At 40.9% G+C, this 14,060-nt stretch overlaps 1 protein-coding gene across 1 annotated transcript; it reads right to left on the minus strand.

The window, feature by feature from the left end:
• Positions 1 to 1,075: 1,075 nt before the first annotated feature.
• cep295 (centrosomal protein 295) lies at positions 1,076 to 13,812 on the minus strand. Its single transcript, XM_058399782.1, has 25 exons — positions 12,980 to 13,812; positions 12,621 to 12,821; positions 12,251 to 12,375; positions 11,085 to 11,178; positions 10,782 to 10,895; positions 8,977 to 9,117; positions 8,682 to 8,865; positions 8,123 to 8,305; positions 7,816 to 8,040; positions 7,625 to 7,710; positions 7,351 to 7,557; positions 7,139 to 7,209; positions 6,263 to 6,980; positions 6,043 to 6,181; positions 5,714 to 5,887; positions 5,398 to 5,604; positions 5,248 to 5,276; positions 4,919 to 5,036; positions 4,296 to 4,439; positions 3,742 to 3,906; positions 3,438 to 3,652; positions 2,665 to 2,713; positions 1,650 to 1,734; positions 1,447 to 1,531; positions 1,076 to 1,232 (listed from the first exon to the last, which is right to left on the minus strand). Exons 1-25 carry the CDS (start codon positions 13,079 to 13,081, stop codon positions 1,197 to 1,199), a joined length of 3,897 nt encoding a protein of 1,298 aa, XP_058255765.1. The 5' UTR covers positions 13,082 to 13,812; the 3' UTR covers positions 1,076 to 1,196.
• Positions 13,813 to 14,060: the final 248 nt, after the last annotated feature.

Genomic DNA, 14,060 nt, shown 5'->3' on the forward strand with positions numbered 1-14,060 from the left:
AAAAAAGTTTAAGTATAGAACACATAGCCTTCATTTTAAGTAAGGAATAAAACTCCTGAGGTGTGAATGTTATAAGAAAATTATAAGATGGCTGAAGTTACTGTTTACATGTTATTTTCCAGTAACAGCATGTGCCAAAGTGTTTGATTCTTCTTGCCACCCCAGCAGTTTACCAGTTTGTATCTCAGTGATGAAGACGTTGACCTACTGGTTGGAAGGCTGGACCACCAAGCTGCCACTGCTGGGCCCTTTAGCAAGGCCCTTAACCCTCAACTGCTCAGTTGTATGAATGAGATAAATGGAAGTAGCTTTGGATAACAGTGTTTCATAAATGGATTAATATTTTTTTAAAGAATGGCGACACAAAGATAAGACACATTTTATGTGTTTCAAGTTAGTTCCTGTTATTTGTGTTTTCTTATTATTACTTGTGTTCTGTTATTGTTTTTGGTTACTTTAGGTTATGCTATTGTTTATCATTTTTGTTAGGGTTATGTTATTGTTTATAGATATGAAAGGTTATGTTATTGTTTATGGACATGATAGCTTTATGTTATTGGTTATGTTATTCTGTATGGATATGTTATGTTGTTTATAGATATTGTTGGGGTTATGTTATTGGTTATGTTGTTGTTTAAGCTTATTTTTAGGGTTAGGATAGGTTATGATTGTTTATATGCTTTGTTATAGCATGCTTGGTTAACTTAAAATGCTCATTTTAACAGATGGAAGAGACTACTCCTATTGAGACTGATCATCTCATGTCATTAAAGCTTTTGCTCAGTAGGAGTTAAATGATGTTTCTAGCGGTTTTGGTTCAAAAAAAAAAAAGAAGCTCCTAAGCTTTGTGAGGCGTGTAGTTTAGTTTGGAAAAAAGAAAAGAAAGTCTAAATCTATTATTATGTAACAGTTAATAGAATTTGTTTTTACAGATGTGTCTAAATTTCCCTAAGGTGTGTGCATTCATGCTGCCTTGAGACGAGCTGGCATCCCATCCAGAGTGTTTTTCTACCTCAGTGTTCCCCAGATAGGCTCCGGATCCACGGATGAACGGGTTTTGACAGATAGCACACAATTTTGATAAGTAGAACCTTTTAATATATAAATTAAAATGCATTTTAAAAAGTGTCAGGGGAAGACAAACATTAAAAAATACGCTTCAAGTGTTTATCAGACAAAATAGACAGGAATGTGGATTATCTTCGTTTGGCCCTTAGTTTCTCCAGCGTTTTCTGTTGGGAAGATGGATAAGAAAAATGATTAAAATTAAAATATAATACATCTGCTAAATGTACAAACGAGGAATTATCAACTGTTGCACTCTCGCTTTTACAGTAAAGACATCATATTTATATATTCTGTACAGTATTCTGTACAGAATATATAAGTATTCTGTCCCTATAGTGAGTGTTGAAAATTTATATATACAGTACAGCCGCTCCTTACCATTCTGAACTCTTTTGCTTTTTCTTGGCTCTTAGTACAAGCATCTTGGAGGCTGTGCTTCACTTCCTCCAACTGGCTGCATGACCTGTATAAAGGTCCCAAAGTTGGATGTGCTCAGTACTAAATAATTCTACGTCCAGAAAACAATCAAATGAAATTCTGATTTGTGACATTTACTAGAATTAGGACTAAAAGAAATTTACCTGTTGGAAGACAGCTCGGTTTCCTCAAAGCTTTTTTCTGGAAGAGTGCCAATCGTCACCTCACTAGCGTTCTGCAAGCTGGATACTGTTAAAAAAGAGACAAGAATAACTCGGCTCTAGCAACAACGATGCGCATATTATGTATCTGGTTTCAGGAATAAGTGATCTCTATTCTTCCCCACATCAGTCAACACTGCTGGATATATGGCTCAGTCTTGCTTGGTTAAAGGAGAAGTTCACTTCCAGAAGAAAAATCTACAGATAATTTCCTCACCCCCTGCTCATCCGAGATGTTCATGTCTTTCTTTCTTCAGTTGTAAAGAAATGATGTTTTTTGAGGAAAACATTTCAGGATCTAGCTCTGGGATGCACGTCCTTCTCCTTTTTTTTAATACTAAAAGTTATTAATACAGAGTAAAATAACAGGTACTTCAGCAATCTGTATTTTGGTCAGTTTTATAACTTAATGTACAGACTCTACAATGTACTATTTATAATAGTACTATCAACAGCTAGAGGACAACACACCTACAGGAATTGGTTTGTTTTGACTAAAAGTGGTGGTGATGAAGTGGACAAAACAAATTAGCTAGCCTGCAATTGAATTTTTTTTTTTTCCATTTCATTGTCTGTACTGCTTATCCGATCTATCCTCAGGTCACAGGGGGCCTGTGCCTATCTCAGGGGTCATCAGGCATCAAGGCAGGATACACCCTGGATGGAGTGCCAACCCATCGCAGGGCACACACACACACTCATTCACACACTACGGGCAATTTAGAGACTCCAATCAGCCTAGTAGCATGTCTTTGGACTGTGGGAGGAAACCGGGGCACCCGGAGGAAACCCACCAAGCACGGGGAGAACATGCAAACACCACACACACAGTGAGCGGGAGAGAGACTCGAACCCAGGACGCTGGAGGTGCAACTGAAATGTTAATCTTAAAATCTTAATAACTCAAAACTACAGACTTAAGAGAGGACTCAAAATACTTCAGTTGTCTTATTCTTACCTTCATGTGAGACGGATGCTTCTAGATTCCTTAATCCGCCGTTGCTCCCCTGCGAAGTTAATGCAAACAGTATATGATTACACAGAGCGTACAAGGAAGTATTCAAATGAGAAATTATCTTCATGTATTAAGCGTAGAGTAAAATAATAGAATAGGACATGCAGTCAACTAACATTGGTTGGTTAGTCAATTAATTGTTTTTAGCTGTGAGACAAAAAATATATTCTTAAAAACAAGTCTGCACCGATGTACCAAGTATCTAAAATAACTCCACCTGTCTTGAAGACTTTACTGTAGAGAAAAACTTGAACAATTACACAGCATGTTAACTATACATGTAAAATCTGCTTATTAGTTTAAAGTATAATTCTTTTATCTTGTATTAGACTTATTTCAGTGGACTAAAACCAAATTTTGAGGATTATTTATTCTGACATCACTAATGGGAATTATTTCTCCTTTTTATCCTACATAGGGTTACAGGGAGCCTGGAGCCTATCACAGGAGACACAGGGCACAAGGACCCTGGATGATCTCAAGGAATAATCACTGAGACACTCCGGACAATTTAAAGATCATGTCTTCGGACTAGGGGAGGAAATTCTAGGGAGAACATGCACACTATGAAACTATCACCTTGCAAGGTGCTGGTTTAGGTGCTAAAACTTCTCAAGAAGGCGCATCTCGTGATCAAACTTCTAGGACGTCATCCAAAAACTCACAAGCAACCAAAACATAACGCCACAGCATGGTAAAAATCTTTATAAATTTACCAGCGTCCATTCCCACTGAGGAAAGCCCGATGACGATGACTGGTCATCAGTAGTGGAGAGGTGTTGAGAAAGGCCACATTCAAGCCAATCGGAGGCAGTTGTTTCTGTGTTAGTGTTAGAGTTCTCGACAGGTGGATTCGACGCATGTTGCAGAGTTATGGAACATTCAGTCATGTTGTTGTTTGTGATCTCAGGAGAAAGAGCCTGAAAGGTATCTGATTTCATGCAAGAAAAAAAAAAGAGTCATTATAAATGTCTGTTAACACACTAAGTGTACTGTACTAAAAGATTTGCCTTTTCTTACCCTGCATGGTGGTATTCAGGGAATTGCTGTCCTCTGGGTTGCACTGTAAAGGAAGCATTGGAGGTTGTACTGTTGGAAGTGTTCCAATGTCAGTGTTCTGCTCTGCATAGAAGCTTAAAGCTGTGGTCCCACTGTCTGGGGCTGTTACTGCAGAGTCACTGGCTCCTACAGGAAATAAAACAAGCACAAATCTGAGGAGGCTAGCACATAAACCAAACACAGGCAAAACACCATTTTATCAACACAAGTTATTAGGGTTTTATTTGTAGTTGCCTAGCAACAATCAGAAAAAGAAAAGAAAAACTCTGCTTTTCACAAAATATAGGAAGCGACTCCAGGGAAACCTGGGTACTCTGTGATAATTGCCAAATCACTGATTTGAATGGGAAATTATGGGGAAAAATAAATTTCCCTGCTTGTTTTTGTTTCTTCATATTAGCATCTTTAGAACATGATTTGATCCATCCAGGCCTATGTTGCTGTATGTGTGTATATAACTATGTATATAACTTTACCTCAAACCTACTCAAGATAACATCGGTGTGTTCGGTTACCTGTACCGGTCTGAACCGATCTGAGGGATATGTCCAGCTCTTTAGTGTATTTATCAATGATGTGCTGTAGACTGTTACTGCTGCTGGAGCAGGTGAGAGAGGCTTCAGGCCTTGCAGGAAACTCATTGCTGAACAAAGAAGAATCTGAGATGGAGAGAAAAGGAATAAATAATTGTGTGCATTGTCTAAGATACATCATTAAAATTAAAGACTTTTTGGGGAAAAATCTCCACGATATTTTGATACATCCACCATTTTTGCACGGTGGTTGTAGCATCATGTTGAGAGTTATTGGTCTCTTCGTTGCCTGTACCTTCGAGGCTGGTCCTCTAGAACAAAGTCTCGATATTAATATATTAAACACTGCCTTTCTAGTCCTATGGTGTTCATTTGTTGTTTTGTATAATCACTAACAAACTCTGAATTGTTCCCATTAACAGGTATTTAAATGGAGATCACATGACACATTAATTACACACAGTTCTGCATGTGTAATAATGTGACGTTTAACTGCAACCGATTGCACCACAACCAATTTAGGGGTTTCACAAGAAACAATCTTTATCCAAAGGAAGCGTAAGGGTTTTTTGTTGTATTAAACTTGATCGAGAACACAAACATACCTGTAATGTTAAAGTTGGGGTCATGCTCGCTAGAGATGTAGCTGCCTGTTGAGAGGGTGGTCGAGGAAAGAAAATCTGGCATACCAGAAGCTCCGTTATGTGGTAAGACCAGCTCCACCTAAACACACACGTGAACCATATGATCACAGCATATACTAATTATTCATTAATACCTTATAGGGGTAGCTATGAAAATATTATTTCTACACCTACATTTACATTACTGTAAATTCAGTGCACCATCATATTTATTCTCAAACATTAATACATACTCAAAATTTATCTAATAATCATACAAGGTCTGATACAAAACTAGATAACACACTCACCTCCTCTTCCTGCTGCTGCTCTGTCGAGTCTGATGTTGAAGAATGAAATCAGAATGAAGACTGACGAACACAACCCACATTTGCAGAAGGGCTTCAAAGTTATTCTGGTAATATTGATACTATGCTATAATTGTACCTATTACTATTTACCTGCATGTGAAGCTGCTGATTCCAGCTGTAGCATCTCTCTCCATGACAGTTTGCTGGGTCTGCGTGTGCCATCCTCTGAACTTGTGACCCCTGAGCTTGGCCCCCGACTGCTCGCTGAGCCCACGGTGGGCGGAGTCATAGAGAGGCTGCAGGAGCTAGAGTAATCAGAGTTCTCTGTTGATGAACTCTCCACACATACCTCAGCAGCTGAAATAAAGCAGACATAGACATCAGTATTTACTCTTCTGAAATAACAGGATTGTTTAGAATAAGTGTTTATGGGAATACACAACTGTATGAACTGTGTCCTGTGTACCTGTATCCATGGTAACATTAACTGGAGTATCCACTTCCTCAATGGTGCTGAGTTTGTGCTGCTCGAAGTCATGCAGAAGGATCTGGAGTGTCCGCGGTGGGCAAGAGACCGGTGGATTGACATGTCCACCACTTGTTGACTCGCACGGAGAATGTTTTGTAGATCCAGAATTTGCTGAAGAAATAATAAATACAGGATCAGTCCAAGAGCTGTGTTAGAGTATGGGCAACGAGATGGAGGAAGCTGTTAAGTAACAGTTAGGTGTACATATTAAACCTAAAATAAAAACATGTAAAAAAATAAATATACACTATATCGTAGCAACTCACCATTGGACCCAAACAGAAGAGATTGTTGGCTGTGACTTGGTGTTGTAGGGACCAGGAGGGGTTCATTACTCCTCTCATAAGTCTTCACAGGAGCATCCATAACAGCACTGTCATGAATTTCCAGTGAGACTGACTGCTCCTGACACAAAAGCAGAAATATTATTTCAAGATCACAAGACATATCTAAACTTGTTTTTTTTTTTTCTTTAATCCTGGTTACCTTTGCATGCTGTGCTCTAAGTATTGAGTGCAAGGCATCTCTTTGTTTTCGTATCCGATCTCTGACCTGCTGATTTTTCTCCATTTCTGCGTCCCAATATGGGTCACGGTTCTCAACCTCTTCCTGCAGCACAACACCAGGATCTTTTGTGCCCTGCTGAGAGATCGGAGTCAGGTGCGTGGGCTGTGCCTGAGAACGCCTGCTTCGCATGTATTCAAGAAACACAGCAGGGGGGAGTAGAGGAACGTCTTGACACTCCAAAGTACCGTCTGAAGGTGTTGTGTCTAATAAAGAGCTGGCTGCTGGTTGTGGAATCAAAGCCAAGCCATCCTCATGCACTGAGTGAGAGATACTGATGGGCACAGAGACAGGTTGTTCCATTACATGGGTATCTGGGTGTGTAGACAGGGTGAGGCTGGGACTAGGTAGAGGATGCTGAATGAGAAAAGCTGGGTCTGTAAGTACAATATTGTTGTGGGTTTGCTTTAGGTTCACCGCTGGTGTCTCACGAGAGACTTGAGATTCGGTGTCAGTGGTTAAAAGGCGTGTGGCGGCAGTTGAGAGTGTCCTATGAGGCAAAGGAGGAAAAGAGTGAATGGCTTCAGAAGGTGGTAGCGTTTGTGCCGCTGTCATGGCAACAGGAGCATAGCGCATCTTCAACATTTGCTTGTATTCCTCAAGACTCTGACGAGCTTCATCAATAGTCTTCCGGTGAATTCTAAAACACACCAAACACAGCTTTTAATAAAGAATTTGTAACACATGCTACAGACATAAAAGCCATGACTTTTTCACAAGTTCAGTGTGATTGGAAAAATGCTGAGGAACAACTAAGTAGGAGAGAAATGGTGCACGTCATCAGATATTCACACTAACCGGTTCTGCTTCAGGAGTCTTTGCTGATATTGCTGGAGTTTCTGTATGTGCATACTATCTGAAACATTCACCTGGTCAGAAATAAGCAAACGTTTTCCACTTAATCACACAACACAATCATTTTCCAGTAATACCACTATGATCAATACAATGAAACCAGTTTGCACAGTTATCAAACATCCTCAAACTGCAGCCCTCAATTTCAAACCCACCTCAGGTGAAGGTTCACGAACCATTTCCTGCGGTGGTGTCGGGGTTTCCTGTACACTACGTATCCCAGAAGGCACCTGTACAGCATCCTGTAGCCTCTGCCTAGCCAGCTGTGCCTCCTCTAGCTGAAGCTCCAGACTGCGCCGTTTCTCCTCCAGCTCCTGGAGCAGGGCAAACTGTTCCTCTTGCTGCCTCTTCAGCTCTTCTTCCTGGACAAAACAGAATAGTGTAACACATTGCTCGTTCCAACAAGCACAATTTCCCTCCATCACTCACCCTCACTCTCTGGTCCATTTCTGTAATTTGCTGGTCAGGTTGAAGCATGGGTCCAGCCACAATGGAGTCTTCACTCATCTTGGAATCTGAGAAGAAGATGGGGAAAAAAAGCTAGATTCTCGAACAGCTTAAAAGTTAACACTAACAAACTAAAGACAGAGATACAGGTGAGATAATACAAGCAGACTAACTATTTTCTGCCACGGATGTATCAACTGTGCCTTCTTCCAGGCTAGAAGCTTGCTGCCATTCCAGGTTGCTAGGTGATCCATCTTCATTGCTGGTGTTCTCCACTCGGACTCCTCCTTGCCTGTCTTCAAGATCTCTCCTGCTCCACTGATCCCTCTGAGTCCTGATGCGGTTCAGGAGCCTCCTCAGAGCCACTCTACCAGTACCCTCTGCAGGCACTGAGGAGCCTAAAACATTTCCAGAGCAATGTTATGAGACCAAAATCATTTCAACAATTTATTAAATGAAAGATCAAAAAAATTTCCTCACTTTGAGAAGCAACAGGCTCCGGTCCTGTGTCTTTCTCTTCCTTCTCCTCACATGGCGTCTCCTTGGGTTCGAGGGTCACATCCAGGTCCACGTCACATTCAGGTGTACTGTCGGTTTTAGCAGACGGAACAGGAGGAGGAAGAGGCTCGGACACCATCTGCAGGACCAGGTCATCTCTGATCTCTGAAAAAAAAACGAAATCATCAGTTAGACAAAGTTTATGGATTTCTTTTCTACACTTTGCCTATGCATTTTATCTTATACAGACTCCAACAGCAGTTGATAATCTGCCATGTAAAAAAGTGCCTTAAAAATGGAGTCAATAAAATGTGGTAAAAGTACATCATGTTTTCTGGAGTAAAATTTAAAGGTAATTTAATCCACACTGAAACTTTTCAACAAGTGTAGTTCATTTTCATAAGAAAAATATACCAAATTGGAGATGACTTATTAGGGAAAATTAGGTATGGGTCCTGGCTACCAGTCCTTCTCGATTATTTATTTTTATAGCAATGAACTTTGTCGCAAATCAGCTTGAAACGTGTGTTGGAGGAATTACCTTTATCTTCAGTGCACAAGTCCTGAAAGGCGTTTTCCAGATCTCTCTGCTGCTCGGTTCTTAGTTCATCGTGTCTGTAGAGCGGTTGGAAGATCTGCGCCGGCATGCTATTCACCACATGCCTTCGCCGCTGCAGCTCAGCCTGCTGCAGCCGCTCCAACTCGCAGAGCAACCTGGCGTTGTCCTGACCAACACACACGTTTTTAATTAGAAAAACTTTGCAGGACATCAAAAATCAGGAGAATATATAAGCATATATAACCATTTATAGAGGAATACATCTCTCTTAAATCACCTGTATGCCTTTTTCCTTACAAAGTGCATGGTTTCCTCTAACCCGTGCACGCTCAAGTTGCTCCTGCCTCTCACGGGATTCTTCTTTCTCCAGCTCTTCCAACCGCCGAGTCTCCAACACTGCTGCCTCCTGAGCGTGCAGCTGCAGGAATATGAACCATTAACCATGCGGGAATAGAAAATATATATAAATGGATATATACACTATATTGCCAAAAGTATTCGCTCACCCATCCAAATAATCAGAATCAGGTGTTTTTAATCACTTCCATGGCCACAGGTGTATAAAATCAAGCACCTAGGCATGCAGACTGTTTTTACAAACATTTGTGAAAGAATGGGTCGCTCTCAGGAGCTCAGTGAATTCCAGTGTGGAACTGTGATAGGATGCCACCTGTGCAACAAATCCAGTCGTGAAATTTCCTCGCTCCTAAATATTCCACAGTCAACTGTCAGCTGTATTATAAGAACGTGGAAGTGTTTGGGAACGACAGCAACTCAGCCACGAAGTGGTAGGCCACGTAAACTGACGGAGCGGGGTCAGCGGATGCTGAGGCGCATAGTGCGAAGAGGTCGCCAACTTTCTGCAGAGTCAATCGCTACAGACCTCCAAACTTCATGTGGCCTTCAGATTAACTCAAGAACAGTGCGCAGAGAGCTTCATGGAATGGGTTTCCATGGCCGAGCAGCTGCATCCAAGCCATACATCACCAAGTGCAATGCAAAGCGTCGGATGCAGTGGTGTAAAGCACGCCGCCACTGGACTCTAGAGCAGTGGAGACGCGTTCTCTGGAGTGACGAATCGCGCTTCTCCATCTGGCAATCTGATGGACGAGTCTGGGTTTGGCGGTTGCCAGGAGAACGGTACTTGTCTGACTGCATTGTGCCAAGTGTAAAGTTTGGTGGAGGGGGGATTATGGTGTGGGGTTGTTTTTCAGGAGCTGGGCTTGGCCCCTTAGTTCCAGTGAAAGGAACTCTGAATGCTTCAGCATACCAAGACATTTTGGACAATTCCATGCTCCCAACTTTGTGGGAACAGTTTGGAGCTGGCCCCTTCCTCTTCCAACATGACTGTGCACCAGTGACCAAAGCAACGTCCATAAAGACATGGATGACAGAGTCTGGTGTGGATGAACTTGACTAGCCTGCACAGAGTCCTGACCTCAACCTGATAGAACACCTTTGGGATGAATTAGAGCGGAGACTGAGAGCCAGGCCTTCTCGTCCAACATCAGTGTGTGACCTCACAAATGCGCTTCTGGAAGAATGGTCAAAAATTCCCATAAACACACTCCTAAACCTTGTGGACAGCCTTCCCAGTAGAGTTGAAGCTGTTATAGCTGCAAAGGGTGGACCGATGTCATATTGAACCCTATGGATTAGGAATGGGATGTCACTTAAGTTCATATGCGAGTCAAGGCAGGTGAGCGAATACTTTTGGCAATATAGTGTATATATATATGTATATATACAATCTTTCTTACTGCTGTATTTATGACCAAAAAAAAAGATTTTAAAAACAATTTTAATCCCTCAGCCAAGATATTCCTGCTTTTTAATTTATTTTATTTTTTATTTATGTATTACCAAACTAAAAACAATCAACTTAGCTCCAAATCTGGCTCGGCCAACTGATAAACTTGATGTTTGTTTTTTTTTCTACTGTCCAATTCTATACTGGATGCAGAATGAAGCATTCTGATGAAGCAGGTGTCTAGTCGCAGCAAAGAACAAAATGTCTGCACAAAAGGATTTTGTTTGTCAATTACTGCTCACAACTACAGAAACATAAGCAGCTGTGTGTACCTGTGCTGTATCCGCTTCTCTGTCCACTGCTGTCTCTGGGACGTGGTAGTGTGTGATGGAGTAATGCTGCACTGTGGATACCTTGGGCTGTAGTGGAGTCTGAATGGCAACACTCTTTAAAAAAAGGAAAAGATAATTTGGCTTGAAATGTACAGTGTGTGAAATGTGAAACATTAAATAATATACCTCATGATTCTGTTTACTGGCGTTTACAATCCCCCAGCATTAACTATTAACTATACTGACTTAAGTGTGAAAGTCATGAGGTTTTGATCAAAAACTCGAGAACTGTTCAGGCTGTACCTCTATAGGGTCCGGGGCAGAGTGAGGAAGACTGGCAATTTTTGCTGCCCTCTCCTTCTCCACCATCAGAGCCTTCTTCCGTGCTTCGATGTGTCTGTGTTAGAACAGTGCACAGAAACAGCTGCTATTAACAAGGCTTTATTCAACACACAGGACACAAATTACAGTCTGCTTCACTCTCATCTGTCATGGGCAGAAAAAGACATGCTGCATAATCGGGGTGTCAATGGTGGGTAGAAAAAGAAACAGCTTGGTGACGTGAATAGGTGAAAGAGACGGGAATGGAAAATGAATGAAGAAGAAAAGAAAAATCGGCTGAATATGTGCGGTTATATAATATAAGGCTGTTTTTTAAATCAGGACTGCAAATCACATTAATGGAAAAAAAGCTGCAACAATCTGAACAGATTTATATGTGTCTATTAATCATCTATCTATCTATCTATCTATCTATCTATCTATCCATCAAGCTACGAAAAATTCCATCCATCCATCTAGTTCAGTTGTCGATCTATCCATTAATCCATACAGCTACCAAAAATTGTGATGTTCAGTTATCCATCTATCCACCTATCTATCCACCTGTCCATCCATCTGTCCACCCATCTATCTATCTATCTATCTATCTATCTATCTATCTAGTTCAGTTGTCAATCTATCCATCAATCCATCAAAAATTTTGATGTTCAGTTATCCATCCATCCATCTCTATCTAGTTTAGTTATCTGTCTGTCCATCAGTCTGTCTACTAAAAATTGTGTTCACTTACCCATCTATCTGTAACTATTACAGTTGTCTTTCTATCCATCCATTGCTATCTATTTCAGTTGTCTATCTATCCATCCATCGCTACCTATTTCAGTTGTCTATCTATCTATTTGTCTCAAATCTTACAAAACAAAATGCTGGCAAGAATTGTGACGTGTGCCTCTCTGAGATGTATGTTTCTGTTTTATGATGAGCTCTATCTTCTTCTTCTACCTAACTTCTCTAGACAGCGAAATAAATACCCAAGTGCCACCAGCACCTTTTCTGCTCCTTGGAGATATATATATATATATATATATATATATATATATATATATATATATATATATATATATATATATATAATGTGGGTTTAAACAGTCTTCTCATCAAGCCCCTAGTCTACATAAATATCTTACCGATTTCGTTGCTCCGTGTCAGCCTGTCTTTGGGTGATGAGACTCTGAAGAGCCTTCTGATGCCTCTCTGCAGCTCGCAGGTCATTCTGTTCCCTTTTCAGAGCCAGAGCTTCTCGGTTCGGCTCCTGTCCACAGGTTTATCACTTTTAAAATCAAACATCTAAAAATTCCTGATGACAGGCTTGCACAGGGGAAAACAACAGAAACACAGTCTACTCTGAAACATACTGTGCACTGACAGAATGCTCCACTGTGTTTTAATCCTCACTTTAACCCTGCATAACAAACACTATTTGACTTAAGAACCCACACTTGCAACAGATGATCTCTTAGATCAATGTTAGGTTTGAAGACCACTGGAAGTGCTTACATTTTCTTTGGCACTGCGCTGCCCCTGGCCCAAATCTCTGAGGTTTTCCTTGTAGAGTTTCTCCAGGGTTTGTATTCTCTCTCCTCTCTGTTTCTGCCACTCATCCCTGAGCGCTGTGGCGAGACTCTGCAGCTCTCTCTCTCTCCTCTCCTGCACTTCACGCCGCAGGTGCAGAGCAATCGAGCGCTCTTGTTCCCGTACCTTTAATTCCAAAATAAAAGCATGGTTTATTATACCATCATTTAAGCTTTCTGGCGTCTCTTATCCAGAGCGACTTACAAATGGTGGCATTTTATACAACTGAGCAATTAAGGGTTAAGGGCCTTGCTCAGGGGCCCAGCACTGGGGTTTGAACTCACTTGCTGTAATCTCAGTTTTCTTCTTCTCTGCAGTTCCTCTCGGACCAGTTGTGCCTCTTCATTAGGACTCAGTCGACTCACTTTTGTGCTTTTTCGTTTCATGCTCCAGTATTATTCTGGTGATTGTGATCAGAGTCAAATCAACTGTGCAACACGCAAAGGAACCTGAAACGTAGCTAATCCGCCGTAGCACTAGTTAAGCTTCTTCGTGGCTGATATCTAACTGGTGTAAACATACATTAAGAGGATTGATGTACAGGATATACCTGATAATTGTTTGTTAAAATCACATGCCAACGTTTCAGAAACTCTATTGTCCAAGCTGGACTTGACAGTTAAATCACTTGCGTAGTTACCAGGGTTGCCAGGTTATCCTAAGAAACCCCCTAGTGCAAAAATTCAAACTTCGATATCGATAATAATTTCAACGTAACATTTGGGATTTTCTTCAACATCTCACGTAAGCATTCACTTCCCGCAGTTACATATTTAGCACTGACATGATTAATCGAACGCAAAAACGAAACGAAAAAGTAAACAAACTGGCATACAATTCAACCAGGCAACAACACCAATCTGGCAACCTCCGACGTATTGTTTATTTCCTGTATTCTGCTAGCAGGTTAGCACATCATATTTAATTCGCAGTAGATCGTCAACAACCAGTGCGCAGATTAAACGATTTATTTTGAAATACGTTTATAGTTTTACGTTTGAATGCAGTCTTTGCTATAATCCATACCAGGAACTAATCAACAACAGAGACGCTTCCGTTTTGAATAGACCGCCTAAGTCTTCTCTCCAAGATGGCGGCTGTTAGTTAGACCCGGAGCGGGTTTCTTCTTCTTTGATTTGAAACAGTTTCCATAAAGGAGTTTTACTGCCCTCTGGTGGACTGGATGATGCAGGTTGTTGTACCAGGCTTTGCGCTAGTTCTTGGAGATGGCTGTAGCTTTATTAGACAAAGTCGAAGATTTTGCCAAAAACATTCGGCTCAAAAATATGAAAATACAATTTCTGAACATACAAAATGTACACAGTTCAGGACTGTTGCAAACAACAACGTAAATAAATAAATAAA

The sequence above is a fragment of the Hemibagrus wyckioides genome, linkage group LG09, assembly GCF_019097595.1.
Source record: "Hemibagrus wyckioides isolate EC202008001 linkage group LG09, SWU_Hwy_1.0, whole genome shotgun sequence".
Lineage (NCBI taxonomy): Eukaryota > Metazoa > Chordata > Actinopteri > Siluriformes > Bagridae > Hemibagrus > Hemibagrus wyckioides.